At 36.0% G+C, this 27,519-nt stretch overlaps 1 protein-coding gene across 2 annotated transcripts; it reads left to right on the top strand.

Annotated features, from left to right (window-relative positions):
* Positions 1-10: 10 nt before the first annotated feature.
* Positions 11-27,228, top strand: ANXA5 (annexin A5). Of its 2 annotated transcripts, none has more exons than XM_070948172.1 (13): positions 11-278; positions 684-734; positions 8,954-9,038; positions 11,763-11,857; positions 12,733-12,846; positions 16,904-16,994; positions 17,248-17,327; positions 17,939-17,995; positions 22,224-22,317; positions 22,581-22,676; positions 24,408-24,466; positions 25,663-25,785; positions 26,409-27,228. In XM_070948172.1, the coding sequence occupies exons 2-13, from the start codon at positions 726-728 to the stop codon at positions 26,466-26,468; spliced, it is 963 nt and encodes a 320-aa protein (XP_070804273.1). In that variant the 5' UTR covers positions 11-278; positions 684-725; the 3' UTR covers positions 26,469-27,228. The 2 variants fall into 2 exon arrangements, with proteins under 2 accessions (XP_070804273.1, XP_070804274.1); XM_070948173.1 differs by lacking the exon at positions 11-278 and adding an exon at positions 418-584.
* The last annotated feature ends 291 nt before the right edge of the window (positions 27,229-27,519 follow it).

Here is a 27,519-nt window from a genome sequence, read left to right as displayed (position 1 = left end):
GTCCCACACTTTCGTAATAATTTAAGCCGGGAGGAAAAGGAAAGAGACACTCAACCGCACCCAGGGCCCGCCGTGCCGAGGAGTAGCAGAGTAATCCGGGGTGGGGCCCCAGGCAGGAAGACCACGATCGACTCCAGCCGGGAAGCGCTGGGGGAATCTGAGCGCTGGGTGTGGCAGGCCTCGAGGGCGACGCTCACTTTCTCCGGCTCTCTCCATTTCCGTTGTTTCCCGAGAGGCGACCGCATCTCGCAGCTTCGCCCCCTCATTCTAAGGCTACGGTGCGTATCGGCTGCTTTCCGAGCGCAGCTAAGTTGTGGGGAGGTAAAACGGAGGCTGAGAAAGTAGCGAAAGATCGAGCGGAGGAAGCCATTGCGGAGCGCTCTTCATTGCTCCGCGTATCGGTCTTTGTATCTCGGAGGCCTCGGCTGAACCCAGCTTGGAGCAACAGGGCGTTGGAAACGTCCCAGGAGAAAGTGCTCGGGCGTTTTCCTGTGGCCGAAAGTTGGGGTTCAGAAGAGATCCCCCGATTTGGAGGGGGTGCCTATTGGGGAGCAATCGCTGCTCGGAGGAAACCAAAGAAAGCGGTCGGGTTTATTTGCTCGTTTCCTGGGTAGCGGTACTTGTTGGCCGCTTTCTTTTGAACTCTGCAAGGGTAACCCTCTGTCCCTTCTTTTTCTTCGCAGCTTTTGCTCTTCGCCTAAAAAACCTAAACGATCCCCGAAGCCATGGCAAAGGTAAGTCCTACCTTGCTTTCTCCTCGCTGTGTAATTTGAAAACTAACTTACCAAGAGGGCTGAAGAAATTTTGAAAGAAGCCAATCGATTTGATGAAAGTATTAATAAAGCGTAACGCTACCGCCATTTTGCAACACACTTTTTTTGGGGGGAATTTGTACAATGAGATACTTTCCCCCATAGAGATCCCTAAGTCCCGAAGGGCGACCTGTCGTTCGTTTGATTCCCAAGCAATTCCTCTGACACAGGTTTTTTTTTTTTTTTTTTTTTTAAATCCAGTAACCTTTAATGCCAAACGAACGTTTTGGCTTTATGAAGAAAAAAAAAAAGTGAAGGGTAAAAAAAGTTATTCTTAAGGTTCTGACTCAACTTTGGTGACTCTGCTTCGTGCACTTTTATATTAGTTTCTCCTAATGTGATATTCTCCAGCTGTGCTGGGACTACAACTCCCAGAATTCCTAGTCAACCAGTTAGTTTTTTTTATAATTTGCCAGATAGTCTGAAGATAAACGACTGGGAGTAAGAAATCCCCCTTTTGGGGATGTGGGAGGACAGTTTCTTCCTCTCTGCTTTTCTTGTAACACTATGCTGATTTGATCTGGGCAAATTCATCTAAATATTTAAAGAGGTCAAGTTGGGAACAGGATGAGCTCATCCTGCTCAAATGATTCCACGTCATGCTTTTTTCCATTTTCCATTCTTTTAGCCAAAATTTTCTTGCACTGCAAATTTTTTGCTGTGAGTTGGTGTGTCTTCTTTTTAGCAATGAAAAGGTCAACAAATAGCTAAATAATGAATTTCCTTTTCATTCTTTTTGTATGTTTTGCATTTTGGTTTTGGACTGCCTGTATTCTATATCCTTTTTTTTCAAGCCAAATAGCCTTTTTGAATATTTTTGAATCAGAGTAAATCTGAAGTTAGTTTGCAGAGTTTTCTTGAAGTTTGCAAAAATGATGACATGTGAGGAATTGAGATTACTCATAGTATGACTCAAAGTTCCAGATGTCATTTAATTTACAAGAGTTATGGTAAATTCTCTAAGGGCAGGGATGATATTGTTCAATCATAGCTACTTCAGATTGTATGTTTCCTGGGCCCTATGTGAATCTTCTTTAACTTGATGGCCTCCACGTTTTGGTCTAGAGTTGTTAGAATTCATATCAAGTAACTTGGCCTGTGTTGGGTAGACATTAGCAGCTATAGCTCAACACAATGGAGAGTTCCAAATTGAAGACAGGTTTATAAGTGGTTCCTCTGTACACTTATTGTGTGCAAATAAGATTATGTTGAATGGCTAGAAAAGAAACTGATTTGAACTAACATAACAAAGAAATATTTCGAATGCATTAGTATAGCTCTCTGTGTCTCATCATGAGTTGTAATAGATTATATAATCTACTTTGATAGATGCTTTAGAGGCAATATAGAATATCTGCCAATTATATTTGATAAAAAGTTCAGTCGCTGTATTGAGGGAATAGAAACTGCTATTGGAAATAAATGCTTATGAATATGAATGTGGGAATTAATTATGTATTTGCAAAATGTAGGAATTAGATTATGAATTTGCAAAATACACTGAAGACACTTTCAGAAATTATAATTATAAATAATATTCATAATATAATTTAAAATTATAAAGCCTGCATATGAAGTGGATCAATGCATAACTCTGCATAACTCCACCTTTACTAGTACTACCTTCTAATCTTGGTATGTCACATAAAAATTCTAAAGGGGAACCCACCTGTGCTGCTCTGATTAATTAACAATGATTGCTTTATCATTGTTAATTAAGATGCCATCTTGCTAAGCTAAATGCATGGGGTTTTTTTCTTCAGATATGTCTGACAACGTGAAGGAGTAGACCTACAGGGAGTCCTTAACTTATGACTGTAATTGAGCCCAGAATTACTGTTGTAAGTTGTGGTGGTCATTAAGTGGGTCACCATGTGATCTTGCCTGATTTTATGACCTTTTTTGTTAAGTGAACACAGTGGTCATTAAATGAATCAATTTCCTTCAATGAGTGGGTTTTTTGCTTGAAAGTGAAAATAAACACCAGAAGTTGTGATCATGTAACTGCAGAATGCTTTGAATGGCCATAAATGCAAGCTGATTGCCACGTTGCCCAAAATACGCTCATGTGACCACAGGTGGTGGAGGAATTGTGGCTGTCCGAACTCCAGAATAGTCATATCCGCTTTAACTTTGAATGGTGGCTAAGCGACTGTTAAATGAGGACTACTTGTAGTAGGGGCTGGACAGTGAGAACATACAGGGGATAACTTGTCGGTAGATACAATGGAACAAATAGTTATAATAGAGTTATCTGAAATCTTGATCCACTTTATACAGATCTTAGATTTCTAATACTCAGTGTTGGATTGGAATAGAAATAGAAACTACCTTGATAGTAGTTTCAAGACTGTTATTTAATAGGTTGAAGTAGGAAGTTTAGATAGGTAATATTGTTTTGGATGGAAAATACAGCAGAACCCCATATGAAGCTCAGCACTGGTCCTGGGATGCTGGTGCTATAAAACCACAGTCTGTGTTCTTCCATATTGCTAAGTCTTGAAGGAGATTTGTCAACAATTGATTGCCCCCTTTTATTTAAATGTATGGGGCACTCTGATAGCAATAGCACCTGGATTTATATACCGTTTAATTTTTATTTGCATTATCTAAGATCAGTTTATTTCTTTAAAAGTAGCATTGTGTGTAAACATCACCTACAAATAGTTGTGATAGTTATTGTTAGGAGATAAAGCTACTCTTCTGTTGCTCTGAATTAAATGTATATTTTAGTAGAAGTCAAACAACCTCTTCTCCTTTCTCCTCTTCCTGATCTAGTGACTAATTGTTTTTAATCTTTGATCCCTTGCATTTTATAATTTTGTATCATTATTCTAGGCAGCCAGCCAAAATAACTTTGCTTAGCAAACACTCAATTTCTTAGTTTTATATGTTTAACTTTGGTAGGATTGCTATTATGTTGTTTTGCTTTTACTGTAACTAGAAATGGGGCTTTAATTATTAAAGCCTTTGGAAGTCCTTAAGAAAGATATAATATCTTTTGATGATTTTTTAAATGGTTGAACTTAATTTGATAAGTCCAATAAGTCATTAATTTTTGTAGATTTATGTTCTGAATCTTAATATTTCATATTTTAAAACATTCAAATGTGCATACTTTTCATTTTCTGCCTCCAGCAATACTTTTTAAATGAATGTTAATGGAAATGAAAAATAAAATTGCACTCTCTCAACTAGCTTTTGACATTTATAAATGTTTCTTCCCTTTTATAGTGCATAAATTTAAAAATGCCTGCCGTAAATTAAATGGGACATTATGGAGGTGTTCCACAAACAAAAGGCTTCTTTTGAAAGTAGCCTTTTGCCTCTAGTTGTTACTAGGAGGATTTTGAAAAAAAAACACCCTGCTGTTTAGAATTGCTTCCTCAAAGTCTGCTTTTCCATTAAACACACCAAAGAGCTGTTTCTGTCCATTTTTAAATTTCCTGCCCATTTTTTCTTCATGAAGGGAGAAGAATACAGGATTCCTTCCATTTTGCTTTGCAGTCCAGGAAATAGAGTGAGATTTCTGAGAGAGAGAGAGAGAGAGAGAGAGAGAGAGAGAGAGAGAGAGGGAGGGAGAGAGAGAGACGGAAAAGTCTTCTTTTTCTTATCTAAATTTCTATGGAGATTCTCAGTCATCCAGGTCATGGTTCTCCCAAAGGTGCTTTTTCAAGAGGCAACTGGGCTTTCTGGTTTTTCTTTGAAGATGTTTTGCTTCTCATCCAAGAAGCTTCTTCAGCTTCTTTTCTCATCCAACTGTTCTAAAATAGTTTCCCAAAGAAATGAACAGAATATCAAGTGGAGGGTCTCCATGCATCTCCTACCTTATGTTTATTTTGGAGATCCAATATTCAAAGAAATCCATCAAAGATAAAATGTGGGGTATGAGAAATGAGTATGCCAGTAATGTCATCTGTCAGTCTTAATTGCAGTTAAGATATATGCTTAGTTAGTCTTATGTTACTAACATAATGTCTAGAATAACTTCCCTTCTACACTCTACATTACTTACCTGCTTATTTGTAACTGGAGCTTTTTAACCTTCACTTGCCTTTCCTAACAATACCGTTTCCATAGTAGCTGCAAATAGGAACATGTGTATGTCATTCAAAAAAAAAATTACAAAGGAGATATAAATAATCTAGTTTTAGCAATATATTTATAATCTTAGGTGATTCTCAAAATACATTGGCTAGAAAAGCAAGAACATGCTGTTTTTGACATGGCCCTTTAAATTGGATGTGGTCAGTCTAAGGCCTCAGAACTCTGCAGCTTCAGCAGCCCCTTCCTAACTTGTTGATGTCTAAATTGACACTCTGTAGCAGAGGCCTTCAAACTTGGCAGCTTTAAGACTTGTGGACTTCAACTCCCAGAATTCTTCAGCTGGCTGGAGAATTCTGGGAGTTGAAGTCCACAAGTCTTAAAGCTGCCAAGTTTGAAGATCTCTGCTCTACAGTTTCCTGACGTTCTGAGTGAAGAAAAATATATGATCCAAAATAGCTGTGCTGTAATTAAAACTAAGTAACCTACCCAACTTAGCCTCTCGAGATATGTGATATAGTCCATCTATTTTGTGATCCTCTGTCACTTGTCCCAAAAGTTAAATAGCAGTAACACTTGGTCTCTACAAGGTTGTCCAACTGGCTCCTGATTTAAATAAATTGATCTAATGCTATTTCTGGTTAAATAGAAAATAACTAAAAGATTGGTCATAATTGTAGAAAATGTAGGATGCCTGAATGTAAATGTTTGAAGCCGGTAGAATTAGGTTCTACCAAGGATAAATGTTCATAATAAATAGAAATAATAATTTTAGAGTCTAATCAGAATGCTAATGGAGAAGAGAATATAATGAAAGCTGTCTTTTCACAGACTTATCTGTGGCAATATATCCAATTCCCAAATAAAATTGCTAAATTACACTAAATATGGCAACTTACTTGTGGGGCTGATATGAGTAAATGAGTAAAAGTGTTCAGAATGTTTTCTTAAGGCATGTAGCTTCTTTCCTGGGCTGAGGGATGCACATGGCTTTTGAGAAGCATGCAAAGGATAAGAGAAAAAGAATTAAGTCCAGAACATGATAGAGTTTTGAATTGCTTTCATTTACAATGAAATACATTTAAATATAGGTAACAATTATTCTGAACTCATGCATGTAATAATTTTTTTTAATACTAAGCATTAGAATTTGAAAGTCTCTAAAGTTGCAAGTGTCTGGAGACCCCATTTGGTCAGTGATGTCAGATTCTATGATTTATAGAGTGAAAGTAGATTTTACATAAGAGATACCATCTCTAATCATGGATAGACTACATGATTGAAAGAAAAACAAGTTATTTCACCTGCTTTAACTTTGGTTTACAACAATGAACTTTCATTTAAAAGTAAAACAAACATTAGTAAATTACACTAGAGTGTCCTGCCCTAATTTAATCTTTTGTTTTCTTTGCATTACCCAGTGACCAGCATTATTTTCTTTGACTCTTGGCCAGCATTATCTTCCAAATGCTTTCATTTTGTTAGCTATCATCTACAGCAAGCATCGGCAGTCATGCTAGCCATAGGTGGTAGAAATTGTAGAATGCAGTTAGAGGGGCTCTAGTTTGGAGATGAGAGTCTTGGCTTATCATTTCCTCCATGCATTTCCCCTTGCTCCCTACTCCCTGAGTAGAGACAAATAGTTTGATCTGAAATCTCTTTTGGCAGCTTCAAGTAATATTCATTGGATTAGTGGCTGGTTAATAGAAACATAGATACAGTGACCGGTATTCAACCCTGAAAAACTTGGTTATTCTCGCAAAGATCTAAAAGTTAATTAATTCCATTGTTTCTTTTCTTTAGTGTATATTTTTAAGACTTTTTTATTTTGCCTTTATTATTTTACTGTATCTCAAGGCAGTGAACATAGATAATATTCCTTCTTCCTAGTTTCCCATTAACAACAACCCTGTGAGGTGAGTTGGGTTTACAGAGAGTGACAGGCCCAAAGTCCCCTTGCTGGTTTTCATGCCTAAGCACCTTAACCATTACACCAAACTGGTTCCCTTTTGTATTTACACAACAAAATCCTAGTCATTTAGTGACTTGCAAGACTAGGGTCTCAGATAGTTCTTTGCATGGAATTATTTGTATTTCCATGTATGCATGGACCTGTTTTAAAATACTTTGTTGGAATTTGCTAGCCCTTGTGTTTCAATAAAGTGTAGGGATGAAAATAATAGGAGATAAGATTCCATGTTTTCCATCTTGAACCTCTAGAATATGCACTCAAGTTATATAAGTTTTTGCTTTCATTCATAATATAACTGAATAAATTGGTCAAAATAGCTAGTTTCCTTGGGTTATTGGTTGGCCTTGTTAATTAGGACAAGCATAGTTTTCCTACCACCACCAGAAAAGTAGGTCCCTGACTGCCTTTCCAGTAGAAGATTTCCAGTCAGGGATTATCTGGGTTGGACATTATAGGGAATTGGGAGGAAAGCATACCTAGTTTCTGATTGGCCAAATAAATAATACATGCCTTTCTTGTGAAGTGCCTGGCAGCTAACTAATTAGCAAAGGAGGTCTCTTGGGAGCTTCCATCTTTGCAACCAAACACTTGTCAGCAATCCCCCAATTTAAGAGCTGGAGAGAGAGTAAGAACTGCTGGCTAACTGCTGGAATGAATCTTCACACTGTACCTATTCAGCCTAAAAGGGAGGAGGGTTAGTCATTTATTCCACTTGCCTAAGAACTATCGGCATGGTTATTTTAGTTTGTCAAGATAGCCCATTAGGAGATGGTGATTCATTTCAGGATTCAAAAGACATATATTTGTTGCCAAATTACAAATGACTAATGTTCACATGACAGTTATACATTTTCTTTTCACTAAATTTTGCTGGCTTTCTATGCCAGTCCCTTTTGCTAATTTTTAACAATATTATGGACTTAATATGTGAATGTTTAATAATTGAACAAACGATAGCAGAGTTTGCTTTCCGGAAATAAAGAATGTAGCTAGTTTCTGAGAAGTTAAGAATGAGGAAGTAGTTGGCCCTATACAGTGAAATGTATTAATATTGAAAATGTTCCTTCTTAGACTGAAAAATTGCAATTTTATGCTACCACTTTTCTGTAACAAAGTGGGATCTAGAATAATTAAGGCTAAGGCGAGAATCCTGTTCTACTTAAACATGTTGTGGAACATGTTGTCCCAGCAACACTTATGATTGGACATGCTTAATGGGGCTGCTGGGAATTTAAGTTCAGCATTTGGAGTATTGTGGGTTGTTTATTACTGATTCAGATGAACAACTGAGAAAATGGAGGTCTAAGAATATGTTCTTGTTTCATGATTCCTGTATGTTAATCGTTAATTATGCCACATATCAAAATAGTTTGTCCAACCTGACACTCTTTAGAATTGTTGGAACTATTTGTCAGAATTATTAACTGACTGGTTGCATATAGAGGATTGTGTTTTACACATACAGGTTAGACAGATTACAAATTATATATCAGAATTGTAGTAGCTGATTTTATTCATATCAAAGTTTTTTTCAAAGGGTAAGCTCTTTACAATTGTTTTCCATATAGCTCCTATATAAACTAATCACAGAATATGAATTATTTTTAATATAATTGTGCTATGAAAGAGCTGCCAGGAAGCTATTGTTAAACTAGTTTCTTATTATTAGCCTTCTGGGAAAATTATTTTTAATTTTCAACACCTGTTTTATCAGTAAACTGTGAAAATGTTCTTTTCTTCTTTCTTGTCTGTAACAGAGTCCCTAAACACCTACATAACAACACATCATTTTGTTACACAGAAGAGACCACAAATGCCTTCCTAAGGGATTGTTACAGATCAGATTCCTAAACCTTCAAATTCTACTGTATTGCTCAAGATCTGATTTGTAATATTTGAGTTCAAGCTTTTACCATTTATGAAAGCTTTGCTCTCAGTGTTTTAGTCCTGGCACAAATTTGCAAATTGTGCCAGATCATATAGATTAATTACTATTAGATTTACAGCAGATTATTTTCTAAGGGATCAATATTTAGATTTTCCAACTCACCTTTCTTGATTATTAGTTTTGTAATACAGGTCACTAAAAGAATGCTGCATGAACATAATTTTATTTTCCTTCTAGTATACAAGAGGTACTGTAAAAGACTTCCCTGGATTTGATGCCAGAGCTGATGCCGAAGCTCTTCGCAAGGCAATGAAAGGATTGGGTAAGCAGAAGCAAAATAATGCCCCATTGAAACTTTTCCCTACATACAGTTACTATTGTGTGAAAAGGAGTGTGAACTCTCATCCCTCTCCTTCCTGTCTACCGTGCATTTGGGCTCAAATTTCAGTAGCAGAGAATCTTCATTGTGTAGGCTTCCTAATGAACTAGGCTCAGGAACTAATTAGTTCAGGGAAAGTTCAGAAATAAAGTTGGCTTCCTGCTGCAGTGTGAACATTAGACAGACAGACAGAGTAAAATAATGTTCAAGGATGTAGGATTATTTCTTTTTACAGGATTCTGATTGGATGTGAGATAAAATTGAAAATAGATCTTAAAATGGTCTACTGGCAGGATCAGAAATATATCAGTATGGTCACCAAGTTCTCTTTATGCTTTGGCTTGGCATTATTTTCATTGGTATTTGCGTAAGCAGACATTAATAGCAATAGTACTTAGACTTATATACCGCTTCATAGTGCTTTACAGCCCTCTCTAAGTGGTTTACAGGGTCAGCATATTGTCCCCAACAATCTGGCTCCTCATTTTACCGACCTTCGGAAGGATGGAGAGCTGAGTCAATCTTGAGCTGCCCAGGATGACACATTGAGAAAACAGTCATTAGAATGGGAAGGGACCATTTAGGCCATTGAAACAAATCCCTTATATAGTATAAGAATCCAAATTAAATCATTGCCAGTTTCTTCAGTATCTCTTCATAGTCCCCTTGTGCAGGGGTGAAATCCAGCAGGTTCTGACAGGTTCTGGAGAACCGGTAGCGGAAATTTTGAGAAGTTCAGAGGACCAGTAGTGGAAATTTTGAGTAGTTTGGAGAACCAGCAAATACCACCTCCTGCTGGCCCCAGAGTGGGGTGGGAATGGAGATTTTGCAATATCCTTCCCCTGGAGTGGGGAATAAAATGGAGATTTTGCAATATCCTTCCCCTGGAGTGGGGAGGGAATGGGGATTTTGCAGTATCCTTCTGCCACGCCTACCAAGGCACGCCCACCAAGCCATACCACAGAACAGGTAGTAAAATTTTTTAGATTTAACCACTGTCTTGTTGCCACTGTTGTTCTTTGAACATGTTCTAGTTTTTCTGAATTATTAAATGGCGCTGCCTAAAAGTTTACGTATGTAAATAGTAATTAGACCCTATAGTGCTTTACAGCACTCTCTGGGCAATTTACAATGACAGCATATTGCCCTCAGCAATCTGGCTCTGCATTTTACTGACCTCAAAAGGATGGAAGGCTGAGTCAACTTTGAGCCCCGTCAGGATCAAATGTCAGGCTGTGGGCAGAGCTTGCAATACTGCATTCCCCTGTGTCACCAGGGCTCCTTGGATATACTACCCAGGTTGGATAGTATATGTAACTATAGTATATGTTAATATTAATCTGTAGTCGTATATGTAACTATTAACCTTTACATTTCAACATTATTTCAATTGTACTATGTAGAATGTCTATGGGGATTCTTAATCATTCAGGTCATGGCTGTCCCAAAAGTTTTTCCCCCAAAGAACTGAAGAAGCTTCTTGGATGAGAAGTGAAATATTTTCAAAGAAAAAAATCAAGAAAACACAGTTGCCTTTTGAAAAAAGCTTATGTAGAATCTTTTTCAAGACAATAGAATTGTTGTTTCAGTGTTTAGGTTTTTTTAAAAACTGGAGTTCCTGAAAAGTTAATGACTGTCTCATTATCTTTATCTTAACTTTTAGTCATACAAAAGAAATATTGATTTAACTTTATCTTAACTTTTATTAATATAAAACAAATTCTGAAGGCCAGATAGTGAATAGGAAATAGATGATTTATTCAAACTTGTTGATTTATACTGTCAGGCTCAAGCATCCAGAATCACTTGGGGACAGTCTCCAAAAGAAGCTTTATCACTAGTCACATATGTTGCAAGAAATCTTGCCAGATTGACTGCATTTCTTTGGTAATGGTCGGATAAGGCTTTTAAGGACTCTAGAAGAGGTCAGACCTGTGCCACTTCCTGCAGTGCAAGAACTCCAAGCTCAGCCCCCTCTTAACACTTCCTTCAGTCTAGTTGGAGATTCCTCCACGTATATTGGCTTAGTCTCCAAAAAATATGGAGGCAAACGGCGTGTTGAAATGTGGAGGAAACACTTCTATGAAAGTTTTTGCTAATCAGTAGTGCTTGCTTATTCAAATCCAGTTAGCTGTGCAATCTTGTTCATAGTTTTGTTTTTTATTTTTTGTTTTTGAATGAGGGTACATACACATGCCTTCTGCTGTGAAAGTTGTCACATAATTAAATCCAATTGTGGTGTCACTCAGAATTACTTTAAGTTCTACTGCTAGTTTTTGCTTTTTTTTTTTCTTTTAAAAGGTGCTCAGGCAGTGAATTTGAAAAGCAGTAACTGACTCACAGGTACAGTGGTGACAAAAAGGTAGCTTTGAGACCAATCCTTGCATTTATGGCCTTCACGGGGATGTAAAGCAAAGGAAAGCTGAAATAATTGTAAAATCACAATGTTTTACTTAGTGAGTGCTTTCCTTAATGACTGAGTTGCCGATCCCAGTTGTGGTCACTTAAGAAGTGAGGACTACCTTTACATTAATATAGAGTTTTCCAAGTAAGAGATGATTTCAAGAATAGAACTATATGGACATACCTAATGTGTTCGTTTACATTCATTCATAAACTATTGCTGTTCTTTCAATGAATGATTTTATTTAACTTGCATAATTTAAGGAACTGATGAAGATCCAATCTTGAAGATTCTAACGGGCAGAACCAATGCTCAACGCCAGGAAATTGCAGTACAATTTAAAACTCTTTTTGGCCGGGTAAGGATTCTACTTGTGCTTTTTCATATTATAGATATTTCACGATGGTTATTGTTTTTGGATGGCTGGTTATTACTTGTTTATTTTTCTTACTTTTCATTTCTGTGTACACATACCTCCATGCATTTATATGGAATATTAATAAGGCAAGTTCTAGATGCAATAACTAGAACTGAAAGATAGTATTGATACATATATATGTATATAAACCGTGTTTCTCCAAAAAGAAGGCCGGGTCTTACTCTCTTTTGATCACTGAAAAAATGGCTAGGCGTTCTTTTTGGAAGGTTCTAATCATTGACTCACCTCGCGGTAGTGGCACCAACAGTCCTGCCCAGCAGGAGCCCACTGCTGGTCCACTTCTTCTGCGGCCATTTGCCACCACTCGCACGCATCGCCCTGATCTCCATTTTGCATTCAGATGCCTGGTGGAAGGTATCTGCAGCTGATAACAGAGCTCCGGATCCAAAGAAGAAGCAGCCGCAGAAAAAAACAAGGCAGGTGGAGTCTATGAGGCCTGGTAATTAGGGCAGCTCCACCCCCCCATCCCCACCCTAGTTTAGTTTTTACCTGTGTGCCTCGTCCCACCCCCTGGGGTGGGTAGGGTCTTAATTAGGGCTAATTTTGTGTGTGGGGCTTAATTTGATCTCATGCGCTTAAAAACGTGATAGGCCTTTTCAAGGTTGGTCATCTTTTTGGAGAAACTGTGTGTGTCTGTGTGTACACATACACACACACACACACACACACACACACACACATCTCCATTTATATGAAATATTAATAAGGCAACTTCTAGATGCAATAACTAGAACTGAAAGATAGTATTGTTATGCATTTTTCATTAATTACTCATTCTTCATTCTGAAATTTAGGATTTAACCGATGACCTTAAATCGGAACTTACAGGCAAACTGGAGACGCTCATGGTTTCCCTGATGAGACCTGAACGGATTTATGATGCGCATGCACTAAAACATGCCATTAAGGTAAAATGAATGGCACAACTTTAAATTAAAAAGTTTGTTTATTTAGAATGGATTCTTTCCTTTTAATTCTGATGTTAACAGTTATGACAATTGATCTGTTTGTTATAGTGTTAGTTTTCATTGTAATAAAATATATTTTCAAATCAACAGATTTTAGCATTACCTGTGGGCTTGAATAAGAGTGTTGTTATAAAACTATGGATAATATAATGTTCAGGTAACAATGCAACTTTTAAGTTACATTGATGGTTGAATTTCAGTTTATGCTGCTTTGCATCTATTGGGTGGTTTTTAAGCAGCTGCTTACAACTGTTTTGTATTAATTAAATACACTGTTTAGAAAGAAGTAAAGAAGGGGCAGAGGAAATCTGTGTCCAGGATAGGAATCGGCTAAATGCTTACAGAAAAAGGCAAACTGTATTTGAAGATAATAGCCAACTTTTATTCTTTTTTTGCCATCGTTTGATATTTTGAAGGATATTTTGAATGTTTCTGCTTACTGAATTAAAATGGCAACTGTGTGTGTGTGTGTGTGTGTGTGTGTGTTTGTGAGAGAGAGAGAGAGAGACAGACAGACAGACAGATTAGTAGGACCCATGAAATTGAAAAGGGAAAGAAAAAGATTTTGGAAAAGAATGACAGTTGCTCAGTGCCCAGAGAATTGACAAAAAAAAAAAAAAAAGAGAAAGAAAAAAAAGAAAAAAAACAGTAAATAGAAACTGAATGGAAAAAAGTATCTTTGGAAGGGAGGATCAAACACATGGACTATATTTACATATTGCTGTAAATTATATTTTGTTAAACAAAACATAATGACCTGGGATTTTGAATAATCTCAGTAACAAAAGTAAAGTGTGTGATAAGGAATTGACCAAAAATGTAAGTGTATAAATGTAGAATGAATGAATCAGCAGTATTGATGCTACCCATTCAGAGGAATAAATTCACAAATAGAAGAAACACTGCCGTCCCCAATTTCTTAAGAGGGTATATGCTCATTAGATAGTTGCTATTTGATGGTTAGTGAAAAAAAAGATGATAAAAGTGGAATTAAATGATGAATAAGCACACCTGAACAAAATCATTTCATACTGAAACATTTTGCTGCAGTCCCAATTATTAAAGGCTCATAATAGCAAGAAACTTCTATTTGGTTAATTCAACTGAATATGCAAGTTCTGTAATATGCAAGTCGTGGATAACAATATTTTTATTGACAGTTTTCTGCTGTCATTCAATTCCAAAGTATTCCATGGAACCTTGTGATAGTAGGTAATTTCGTGGTATGTAGTATTGCAGCCAAATATTGATTTTTAATGCTAATATTTGAAGAAAGATAGATACAGTTTAACTTACTGAATCAGTGGAAAAAAACCCTAACACTTAGGATTTTATTCAAGTGACAACATCAAGAAGGTGCTGGACACAAGAAAGAAGAGAAATAGGTTGGGAAATCAGGTGATTTGTCTTCCTCTTCTCTCCCACAGAAGCAGCTGGGAACTTTGGAAAGGAATTTTATGGCAGTCACTCTGTGTTAATGATTAAAAATGTACTGTTAATTTCATATTGATTGCTGAGTGACTAGATCTCTTTAGCTTTTGAAGTTTAGAACAAGCAGCCATTGACTATTTGTCCCGGGCCATTCAATTGCACTAGTTTTTTCTTTTCCACTTCAGGAACTAGAACTAGACATTTGTCAGGAAGTTTCCATCTGGAGAGCTCATGACTATTATCCATCTCTTTGTAAGTGTAGGTGCATTTATGGGACCCTGACAGGGTGAGAAATGGTAGTTATCTGGATACCTGAAGAGGGGCCATTTTCTCCTTTACCAACCTATCTACATGCTGTGGTAAAGATCTTGTTTGGGATCCCATTCTCTGAAAGTAATTTCCAAGGCTATAGTGGGTGACTTCAAACCAATGGGTTTTATATGATCCCTTGGCAACCCTGTTGATACCCCAGAACCCTTAAATCACACTGGAAAGTTTAGCCATTTTTTCCAAGTTTCTAAATTGTGCTATGCTGTAATGTTGCCTTTGTTTCTCCTTAGTGTGATATGTGAACCCAGCCAGTGTCCCTTGTTCATCAACCACAGTTAAAACGAATCCCGCTTAGTATAATATGAATTTTTAAGTATTGGGTGTTTGTGTTTTTGTATGCTGCATGTTATTGAAACCAGCCATTTCTCATTAATATTATCAAATAAACCAAGATTGAAATGTTTAGCGACCATTAGTAATTATGATGGCACTAAAAAAGTGACTTATGATATTAAACTGTCATACCATCCTCTCGGTCATAGGATTTTCTTTTATGACCTTCCCAAATGGCTTCTCACCTGAAAAGTCAATGGGGAATCCAGCAGGAAGTATCACAAGTCATGGTCATATGATATCTCACTTAATGACTGCACTACTTAACAATGAATTTTCTGGTCCCCTTTGTGGCTGTAAGTTGAGGACTATTTGTATCTTCTAGTTACTACACTATTACTTGGTAACAGCTGGATCTAAAATAAGGCTATATCACTGACCTGTTATTTCCAAAGTGAGTGAAATAGTAGGATAGTGACCATGTGAATATAGTTTTTTTTCCTGTTAGTTGTGTAAAACAGCTACCTGATCTCTTTACTCTAGTTGTACCCACTTCTATAACCCTTATTGTATCAACTGCCAGTTATGAAACATTCCTATAAATTTTACAAAAATACTTATTCTACGCAGAAGTGTTTCCAATATATGGTAGAGATTTATATTTCATTCCAAAATTCCCAGAGCAGGAAAATAAATTGCTATTGGTTGCCCTTCATGAAATTGCCTATATAGTAGTAGAGCAAAACTAACTTGTGATGCTAAGTCAGAGAAAAGCTGATCCCAAAAATATATTCCTTTCACAGGAATTCCTTGTATGTATATGAATACTAGAACAAAGATGCAACTAAATGTATTGGCAGTTAAGTAAGTTACAATTAACTAAATGCAGGAAGATGGAAATATATTAATGTAGTTTTTAGAGTGGTTTAGGAAGGCCAGATGCTAGAAGAAAGAAATCTGCATAGTTTAAGAATAAATCCTTTATATAGTTCTAATCTGAATATAGCTCTTTGCATTCTATCTGTGTATACATTTTTATAGGTTTTATGCAGACTGGAATACCAGACAAGATCAAATAATACAGTTTCCTTCATTAAACATAAGATGGTTTTACTACTTGCTGAAAAAATATGACAATTAATGTTAAAATGTTCAAAAAGCAATCCTGGCAGACAGATTTGTTAATTATAATAACAAAAGTCCATTTTTATTAAACAGTTGTTAATTTATAATTTAACAAATAAACAATAGTAACAAAATTCTACTACTGCCAAAAGTTTTTAATTTTTCTCTTATTCACTCCAAGAGTTGGCAGGAGACATACATATAGAAAGTGAATGAAAAATGGGCTTAAGGACGTAGTAACCTCTGCATCTGAGGTGAAATATTTGCTGTCTCACTGCATACCTAGATGCTTGGAATACCTTACAACAAGATATAAAGGAAAGAAAAGCAATCTGAACTTTTCTGAACTAAAAAAAACTGCTCAGAAAAATCTGTTGGACAAAAGGACTGTAACAGGAATTCAAATTTCAGCAGTAAGCCTTGCCACATTTCCTGTATGAATCATTTGGAATCTATTTATGTTGGTTCCCCCACCCTTATGGATCATATGGTTAGGCATTCTTGAACTAAGAAATAAGCATTCTTGAACGTTATGGATGTCAGCACTAGAGTAAATGCAGGAAATGCAATTTATTTTATTTGAGATGACATCGAAACCTGACAATGAATTTATTTCAAATATATTGGAGTTATGCTAGTATTTCTTTACATTTTGGTTATAAAATAAATTTTTTGATCTGGTATGGCAGCATAAAAGCAGAATTGTAGAAAGAACTGTAAGTCAGTTAATACTTGTTAACTGACTATTAATACAACTGTATTAATACAACTAATACAGTTGTTAATACTATACTAAGAAAAATGATACGATTTCATGAACTCATTGCGTTGATTTCAGGGGGCAGGAACTGATGAACAAGTCTTGACTGAAATTCTTGCATCTCGGACACCTGCTGAAATCAGGAATATAAAGCACGTTTATCAGGAAGGTACTTTTGGGTGTGGGAGTGTGGCATGTTTCTGGGGTGGAGAATTTGTAGAGGCTTAGATCTTTTAGCCAATTTTCTCAATACAATATGTTCTATGCAGGGATAATTGCTTATGCCATTCTGAAATTTAAAATGAATGGCCTTTGAATAAAGGAAACATTTAGTCATATATAACTCTTAACAACTGGAATGTTTTTATTTTTAACTTCAAATTTTGTTTAATAATGCATATGGTGTTTGATTTTCTTTCCAGAATATGAAGCCGATTTAGAAGATCATATCACATCAGATACTTCTGGCTTCTATCAGCGAATGTTGGTTGTTCTTCTACAAGTAAGCTCCTAAGATTGAAATCAGATAAATGGGTCAGAAATTGACCTGCTCTTATATTAACTTGTGTTCCTTGGATATTTGGGACTGGACTTTGGAAACATACTGCAGGCTAGGGGGCTTTGTTGAGGAAGAAGAAAGGAAGGGTAGGTGAATGGATAGAGATGGTTTGGAAGTCACATGCCTCTCTGGAGCTGCAAGATAACTAACCTGATGTATCTTTCTTTTCCAAATTATGACAAAAGTAATACCATGGATGCGTTGATATTTTTGTTTTTTAACTCTTGAGTTGACTTCCATCTTTCTGTCCTTTTGGATACATATCTTCTAGTTGTGGCTGCATTTTTAATAGCACTAGTAGTTTAGGGCACTTTGCCATAGAGTTTATTCAGGTTAGTATCCAGTATTGTACAGGAATCACTTGGGATATGTACAGAACATAAGCTAAGAAAGAAAGAAGAAAGGGAAGAGAAGGAAGGAAGGAAGGAAGGGAAAGAAAAAAGAAAGAATCCATATATACTTGACCATGACATAATAACTACTGATTTTTAAATACTATCTAATTATAGTCTTGATTCACAGAGTCATAGATCTTTTTCTTGTACTCCATTTAGGCTAACAGAGACCCTGATGGCCAAATTAAAGAAAGTCTAATTGAGCAAGATGCTCAGGTAGGTAAAGATTCCCTCTTTCTGTTTCACCAAAACATATCTAAAATGGCACCATCAGGACATTAGAAAGTAAGAGATCTCAAGTGATTGAACAAGCTTGATTCTAGTATGGAAAAATACAGGCAATTTTTTCAGTTAAATGTCTATTGTAAAGAAGCCAGGAATTCTAGCTATTTTTTACAATTGTATAATTACTGCATTATAAATAAGTGAATATTAAATAAGTATATATACACAATAAAGAAGTAAATAAATGAATCACTTTTTGGAATCAGTGCTAGATCCCAGTGTCTCCTTGAATTGTATGGTTCCATTCTCAAACTATCTGAGGTAAATTATTACTAGTTTGAATGTTTATGTGTGTCTGCAAGTAGGTTTTTGAGACAGCAGACATTTAGTTTTAGAAACATTAAAAATTGAGACTCCATTCCTCAAAATATCTCTGGAACATGGTATGCTGGAAAAATGAAAAAGTTGGTAATAAGAGCTTAAATAGTTTATAATTTACATCCCCTTTTAAAAATTGGAAATAAGGGATATGTTTTGCATTTTCATGTCTCCAAAAGACATCAGTTTGAAATGCTGCCCTGGAGATCTGCACAGGATACATTATTTTTTTTACTGAAATCTATAAATTGTTATCTAAGTAAGTGGCAGCACCTAAATGACCTTAATTGATCATAAAAAGGCGAGCTGAATCAGCCATAATTAAAAGGACTTGAACAGGAGACAACTACCCAACCATTACCCTATTGTTATAGACTTAGGAGGTCCAATTTCTTGAAGTCTAAGTAACTACCTGGGGCTGGCATCTACTCAGCAAAACTAGTTACTTTTTAACCTGTAACTCCAGTTGATATCTTTATATGAAATAGGAAAAGGAGAAGGAATGTTCAGGCTTGCTTTATTTGCAGAGAGGTTCTGCTAAATACGAGTGTCTCACTTTTTTTTTTTTTAATAACTTAGTATATCAGTATTATATAATTGTCAGTATTAAGGGCTTGAGATTATAGGAGTTGGAAGTCAAATATATATGGGAAACCACCGGATGGAGACGATGGTACTATATTGTACTGTTTGATTTTGATGTATGACATATAATTAATATTACTCAGAGTGTATGAAGGATTTAAAAGAAGGAGTGCTAAACTACTTGCCTAACATTATTTCAAAGTAATTTTAATTCAGAGCATATACAGTTGCAAGAAAAAGTATGTGAACCCCTTGGGATTACGTGGAGTTTTGCATGAATTGGTCATAAAATGTGCTCTGAACTTCATCTAAGTCACAACAATAGAAAAACACAGTCTGCTTAAAATAATACTACACAAACATTAGATGTTGCCATGGTTTAATTGAACATAACATGTAAACATTCACAATGCAGCGAGGAAAAAGTATGTGAGCCCCTAGCCTAATGACTTCTCCAAGAGCTAATTGGAGCCAGGAGTGAGCCAACCTTGACTCCAATCAGTGTGATGATATTGGATGTGTTGCTGACAGCTGTCCTGCCCTTTAAAAACACACACCTGTTTTGGGTTTACTGGTTTCAAGAAGCACTGTCTGATGTGAACCATGCCTCACAGAAAAGAGCTCTCAGAAGACCTACGATCAATAATTGTTGACTTGCTTGAAGCTGGAAAGGGTTACAAAAGTATCTCCAAAAGCCTTGATGTTCATGTGTCCATGGTAAGACAGACTGTCTACAAATGGAGAAAGTTTAGCACTGTTGCTACTCTCCCTAGGCGTGGTCGTCCTGTAAAAATGACTGCAAGAGCACAGCGCAGAATGCTTCATAAGGTAAAGAAGAATCCTAGAGTGTCAGCTAAAGACCTACAGAAATCTCTGGCACATGCTAACATTTTTGTTGACACATCTACAATAAGGAAAACATTAAACAAGAATGGAGTACATGGGAGAACACCACGGAGGAAGCCATTGCTGTCCAAAAAAAATATTGCAGCATGTTTGAAGTTTGCAAAAGAGCACCTGGATGTTCCACAGCACTACTGGCCAAATATACTGTGGACAGATGAAACCAAAATTGAGTTGTTTGGGAAGAACACACAACACTATGTGTGGAGAAAAAAAGGCACAGCACACCAACATCAAAACCTCATCCCCACTGTAAAACATGGCGGAGGGAGCATCATGGTTTGGGGCTGCTTTGCTGCCTCAGGGCCTGGACGGATTGTTGTCATTGATGGGAAAATGAATTCCAGAGTTTATCAAGACATTTTGCAGGAAAACGTACGACCGTCTGTCTGCCAACTGAAGCTCTGCAGAGGATGGGTGATGCAACAGGACAATGACCCAAAGCATACAAGTAATTCAACAAAAAAAATGGCTTCAACAGCACAGAATACGCCTTCTGGAGTGGCCCAGTCAGAGTCCTGACCTCAACCCGATTGAAATGCTGTGGCATGACCTTAAGAGAGTGATTCACACCAGACATCCCAAGAATATTGCTACACTGAAACAGTTTTGTGAAGAGGAGTGGTCCAAAATTACTCCAGATCGTTGTGCAGGTCTGATCTGCAACTACAGGAAACGTTTGGTTGAGGTTATTGCTGCCAAAGGAGGGTCAACCAGTTATTAAGTCCAAAGGTTCACATACTTTTTCCTCCCTGCACTGTGAATGTTTACATGTTATGTTCAATTAAACCATGGCAACATCTAATGTTTGTGTAGTATTATTTTAAGCAGACTGTGTTTTTCTATTGTTGTGACTTAGATGAAGTTCAGAGCACATTTTATGACCAATTCATGCAAAACTCCACGTAATCCCAAGGGGTTCACATACTTTTTCTTGCAACTGTAAGTGTTCCAGGAATCTTAGGGAAGCAAAAGATTCCAGTGAATAATGTTTTCCATTGTTCTGTTAATATTTGGTTTACAATTGCGAAAAAGGAGTGGTAGCAACCAATAATTTTGTTGCTCATAGAATTTCATATTTCTTCTTAAATCAGATAAGCCTTACAGTTAATTATAGTAATTTAACTGTTTCTTCATAGGATAGTGTTTTCTGTCAACAGATATTTAAGTTTTAGATGGTTGAGAAATGTATGCTCCCACAGAAAAAAAGAAGACAAAATTGGCCACCTATATGTTGCTCTTGCCTTCACACATTGTTTGTTCTGTACTTTTGATGCCTTGTTTGATACAGATCTTAGTATTGTGCCAGCTAAAAAATTGTACATGAATATCTTCTTTGTGTAATATATATATATCTTTTCTTTTCTTTTCTTTTCTTTTCTTTTCTTTTCTTTTCTTTTCTTTTCTTTTCTTTTCTTTTCTTTTCTTTTCTTTTCTTTTCTTTTTTTTTCTTTCTTTTCTTCTTTTCTTTTTTTTCTTTTCTTTTCTTTTCATAGGTCTTTATGTGTATTTCTCTCTAGCCAGGTTCTTCCTACGTAAACCAAGATTTTTATGCAGCCCTAGTTCAGTGAAATCCCAATCCACTAGTTTCTAGGCTTTTTTTTTTTTTTACAGGAAGGATACATGGGATGAAGGTGTGGCTAATTGATGAGGGCTTATAAGTCTGAAATAGATCTATCTTAGTCTCCTTAGTCTCCCAATGGGCAGCAGGGAGCTTGCTGGCTGCTGAAAAAAAGCCTAGAAACTAGTGGATTGGGATTTCATTGAACTAGGGCTGCATAAAAATCTTGGTTTACGTAGGAAGAACCTGGCTAGAGAGAAGTACATACATACATACACACACACACACACACACACACACACACACACACACACACACACATATATATATATATATATACACATACATACATACGTATATATATATGTATGTATGTATGTATATAAAATCATTTTAGAAAATATTTGAATTATTATCATGAAGCATCACATGATGCATCATCTGCATTCCACAATGTGAAGCTGTTGTCTCATGAGAAAATTAGAAAGGACAAAAATGGTTCTTACTGAGATTGGTTGAATGAGATTGGAGTTGAAGGCCCTCACATTTGGAGAGTAGCAGTATTGGGAAGACTGTGATTGGGAATCATATTGAAGTGGCCAAAAGAATGAATGCAAAAATTCTAGTTGTGTTAAGGATGGTGCAAAAGTCCTCTGGTAAACTCATAATCTAATATTGGACCCTTATCTAAGATAAGTGTTGTCTTTATGACTCTTGGTTTTATGTAGAACACAGAAAAATCTTACTATTTCTTTTCATTAATAACAATGAACTTTCTTTTTATTCTAACAGGAGCTGTTTAGAGCTGGGGAACTGAAATGGGGAACAGATGAAGAAAAATTTATCACCATTTTGGGAACTCGAAGTATATCTCACTTAAGGAAGGGTGAGTAGTACTAAGAAGAGTAGTGATGGGTGTTTTTAATAACGACTTTAATAAATAGATAGATACACACTAAGCTAGAATGTTATTTTTGTATATTTAAATTTTCTCCTTTTGTAGTTGACTTCAATTGTCCTGCCCATATGTTGAGGAATGTGTATGAGTTTAGATGTGTGTTTTATAAGCTTGTTTGAAGAAGCTAAAAGTAAGTAATATGTAATAATTAAAATGTGGATACTACTTTTACTTCTCTTTTATTCTTTCAGTTTTTGACAAATACATGACTATTTCTGGTTTTCAAATTGAAGAAACAATTGATCGTGAAACATCTGGTCCACTTGAAAAGCTGCTTCTGGCAATTGGTAATGTATAGTCCTATTCTTGATTAATCTTAAACTTGTATACTGTATACTAGGGCTGTGTTATCTAGCAACATAGATTCTATTAACTAAGTGGGTGACCTCAAATCACTTCAGGACAGTGTTGTAGGAGAAGTTTCCTGTCAGTTTTTTCCTGCAACTCTGACCAAAGAACTTCCAGGCTGGTGGTTTATGGATTGCTGACATACTCCGAAGTTGCCCAGTCTGGAAGACCTTCATATAAGTTATAGAGTCTTTGGACTGAGCATCTGCACTATAGACATCAGTTCTGTTGCTCTGTAAATTATAGATATGGTTTAAGCCCAAGAGGCACTGGGCTGAGCAGCTGTGAAATTGATGGTCATAAGGTGACTTTGTATAAAAAAGAACACCGCTTTGGGTGGGGGAGGTGAAAGCCCTACTAAGCAGGTAAATACAAAAGTATAAAGGCTATTGCTTAACGCATTGTAAGCCGCCCTGAGTCTCTGGAAAAAGGCGGCATATAAATCAAACCAATAAATAAATAAATAAATACCATACAAGGAGCAGGTACCACCCATAGTCACCTAAGCAGTAGTAGCATGATTAGTGGCATATGGCTGTGTGTGCTCCAAATATGTTTTGGGACAAATATGCTCCAAAGCACAGCTAATTCCCCCCAGATAGTTGATGATTCCTAAGCAGTGTCACCATTTCTGCCTCGCGACTGCTCAGATAAAGCCCCTTTAATTGTGAAGTTTTTGCTTGGTCATCAGTTAGCCAGTCAATGGAGGAGGGTAGTGGCATGGCCATGTTAGCCAGGAACTTTGGAAGTTCTTAGCTGGCTGGCCCATGTAAAAAGACAAGTTCCCAGAGAGGCTGTGGGTTGGTGATAACCATGTTGCTATGCATGTTGCAGGTAGCTCTGCTGGGTCTCCTCTTTTTTTTTTTTTGCCCCATGTACATGTATACATCTGAACTAGTCTGTTGTTTCTCTGTGTCATATAATATATGTGGGTATATGCATATTTTTTTCTCAAGTTTATGTAGTGTATACTGGAGGTGGTGACCCTTTGAGAGTGGTATGCAACAAAATGTCATTTTAATGTATGCCAATTAGTGTACATTTAAAATGACAATAAAATTAGTCTAAGTCTAATCTCTTCAGACCTGGGATGCTGAACAAGAGAGGACGGGGACAAGGGGAAGGGAAGAGAAGAGAAGTAATTTGAAAGTATAGCAACATGCCAAAAATGAAGATGAAGAATGCTAAGTAAGTCAGAATGTAGCATTCTGTTAAATTGGCATTTCTTAACTCCCAAAAACACATTTAACTGGTTTGTACCTGCTATGAGTTGGAAATCCATTTATATTAAACTTCCCAATAGTACAAAGTATTGATGGTACAATTCCTCTACTATAAGGAGGGTTGGATTAAGAGAACAACTGGCTTAAAGTTACTCATAAACCTTTCAGTTAAATGAAGAACTAACCTGTGTCTTCTTTAGGCAAATCCAGTATCAAAGATTGCACTAAAGTTCTGATCAGAGAATTGTCAAGGGTTGTTTCTGTTAAATTCCTAGTTTAAATAGGTAATAGTGTGTGATAGAAATTGTGGATCAAATAATTTATTGTAAATACTTGAAAACTACTTTGCTGTGTTTAGGAGAATAAATGCCATTTATATAGCTGTTTGTCTTCCAATAAAATAATGTTAAAATATTTTGTGATTCAAATAGATTGTTTTTCTTCTAGTGAAGTGTGTCCGAAGTGTTCCTGCCTATTTTGCTGAATGTCTCTTTTATGCAATGAAAGTAAGTATTTATCATTTTTAAATAAAGTCAACATCTTCAAGCACTACTATTTAAACAATCTTGCACTGACAATATCTATGTTACTTTCTTGCACGGGACTTCTCCAAGGGACTAATGTATATATTTTTTATTTATCAAATTTATTTGCCATTTATCTTGTGGTTTAGGAGACTCTGACTTGTGCATAGAGTGAAGCTAATGGACCAATTTGTAATTGCTTTCTTAGCAAGTTGAGAATCCAATTTAGGATTGTCCTTACTATAACACTGACAGTCTGGCTTTTTTTATGAGGGTAAATATTTTTGCTTGTTTTTCCATGTATATTTATTCAGAAATAAGGCTGATTGGGTTCAGTGAATTTTATATTTTAAGAACACATCGGTAAGATTTCAGCCTCAATTTACTCTTGGAGATACTTGAAAAGGAGATAATAAAACGAAATGAGGAAAACATTTCATTTTATGGATTTTTCAGCTCTCTTGGTGTTTGTAACATATACAATATAGTATTTGAAATGTACATTTGAGTATTGAGTGGTAATTATTAGTTGATCTGATATGATTTGTTCATTATATAATCCATTTTCAATATGTTGCTTAAAAACTTGCAGCAATTTCTATGTAGAAGAAATCATTTTTTAGTTTTGTTGGTCTTTTTGTTTGGTCAATTTTTATTTTGGTCAATTTTTATTTTACCCGCATTGAAGTTTCATTACAGCAGGGGTTCTAAAACTATAGGTAATTTTCTCCAAGGGACTAATGTATATATTTTTTATTTATCAAATTTATTTGCCACTCATCTTGTGGTTTAGGAGACTCTGACTTGTGCATAGAGTGAAGCTAATGGACCAATTTGTAATTGCTTTCTTAGCAAGTTGAGAATCCAATTTAGGATTGTCCTTACTATAACACTGACAGAGTCTGGCTTTTTTTATGAGAGTAATGACAATATTCAAAGCTGGGAAAAAGGGTCATTGGGTCCAACAGTTTAAGAACTTTTGTTATTAAAGCAATAAAAGCTAAAAAATGAATTGTTCCTCTTGAGTTGCAAAAATTTCATATATCATGCTAAGTCATTGTTTAGTTTTAACTGTGGTTTGTTGAATAAGACATTCTGTCTCAGTGGCTCCAGCAGAAAGAATTGGGTAGAATTACTGTCCAGCGCCCTTAATTGATTACTTAACTTTGTTTTACTAGGGAGCAGGCACTGATGATGATACATTGATCAGAATTATGGTTTCAAGGAGTGAAAAAGATCTACTTGATATCAGGCAGGCATTCAGAAGGGATTTTGCAAAAAGTTTGCACCATGTAATTCAGGTAAATTTTATCTTACCTATGATTATTAATTCATATTATTTGTTACAGAAAATACTGCTGCTTCATGTGATAATTTTCTTAAGAGTCTGTATGTATTACAGTCTGCCAAGCTTTGAGTTGTTTCTGCTTAGATTACAGTAATAAAAAGAGAATAATTTTAATCATAGTTTGTTTTATTATATATTTTATTTATTTATATGTAAAATGTATGTCCCACTCTTCTTCTAGGAGCTCAAGATTTATACCCACCACAACTCTGGCATTTAGGGCTGAGATAATGATTGCTCCCAAATCACCTAATTAGCTTCTATAGCTGAGAGTGACCTTGAATCTGACATACCTGATCATTCCTCCTTAGCCTACCTAAATACTCATTCTTGTGTAGGCATTATATCAAGGGTAACAGCATATTTAAACTTTTTTTTGTTAGTACTTACCATTTACTATAGTAGTATTTGTAGATAGTGTTGGTTTTGCAGCTGTAGATTTCTGATGAACAAAAATACTTTATTTAATAGAATGTGTACATCATATGATTAGAGAATAGTCATACAAATAGCAATACTAGAAAAATGGTCCTTTTTTGAAAATATATGGACTCATTGTTGGTTGATCCTTTATAGAAAGATACATCTGGTGACTACAGAAATGCGCTTCTGCTGCTGTGTGGAGGAGAAGACTAGTGAAGTCTACAGTAACGCAGAGGACAGAATCTCAAATCATGCCTTGTGCCTTTTCCCAGTTGTATGGCATTTACATAGATCTGCGGTCTTGTTTGTATCCATGCTGGCCTTTTCATGCCAGAAGCAGTGTACTGTTGTTAGTCACATATTATGATGCTTCTTCTTGCACTGGCTTGCTTACGTAGGATTATTTTCCTTACCAGGAAAGTTATGTTGTTTCATGCATTTATTTTACATAATTGAAATTTAAAATCAATGGAACAAATTTGGACCCAATATTTCATGTGTACATTCCTTATTGAAAAAAAAATTGACAAAAGTGCCTTTAAATAAATGTGTTTTTATTTTTGAAATCAAAAGCCCGAAATCTGGGGTGCTTGTAGGCAAAGCTTTTATTATGCAATTAGTGCTTACTAAAGTTTCACAGTGGGCCCAGATGACACTGTTTTCCTGGAGGAATTTACCCAGAGTTTTCCATTGCTGTTTCTGACTGTTTTCTTCACAGAAGAGGAAAAGCTATAATAGCATATCCTTTTGAGAATATAGTGTTCATAGTTGGCTATCTAGGAACATCCCTCCATTTCAGCAAAAGTGGAAGTAAAATACATTCCAAGAAACAAAACCAAATTTCCTCTTAGATAAACTTGCACGATATATCTTGCACTTTTTACTCATTGTAAAGAACATTTCTGCTAATAGATTTAAAATAGTGAGCTATGCATTAACTGTCCTCATGTAATGTGATTTTGGTACAATTAAAAATGTTTATAATCTACTAAATGGCTAAGTTGTCTCTATGGTACCCTGAGGACCAATAAAAGGAATACAGCTAGGCGCCCTGTGAATAAACGGGTTTACTTAAGCTTAAAAAATGTTTTCCACCTTGTTGGATCTATCTTTAACCATTAGAAAGCTTTATTCACAATCTCTGGGTCTTTTATAATTTCAGTGTAGGTTTTTTGTATGCTTACATTCTCCTGAAGATAAGAAACATTTGAAAATGTATCAGTATTGAGTAATATGCCTTGTATATTATTTCAAGAAAATTGTG

Source organism: Pituophis catenifer, unplaced genomic scaffold (assembly GCF_029215685.1).
Source record: "Pituophis catenifer annectens isolate HBS135680 unplaced genomic scaffold, rPitCat1.0.hap2 SCAF_8, whole genome shotgun sequence".
In the NCBI taxonomy this organism is placed as follows: Eukaryota; Metazoa; Chordata; class Lepidosauria; order Squamata; family Colubridae; genus Pituophis; species Pituophis catenifer.
This window is presented reverse-complemented; position numbering and strand designations above follow the sequence as displayed.

What these genes read in the sequence shown, in the direction of transcription:
- ANXA5 (XM_070948172.1), top strand. An exon ending in TGTTGGTTGTTCTTCTACAA is followed by an intron (nt 17,328 to 17,938) that starts GTAAGCTCCTAA and finishes TACTCCATTTAG; the next exon opens with GCTAACAGAGACCCTGATGG. An exon ending in TATATCTCACTTAAGGAAGG is followed by an intron (nt 22,318 to 22,580) that starts GTGAGTAGTACT and finishes TTATTCTTTCAG; the next exon opens with TTTTTGACAAATACATGACT.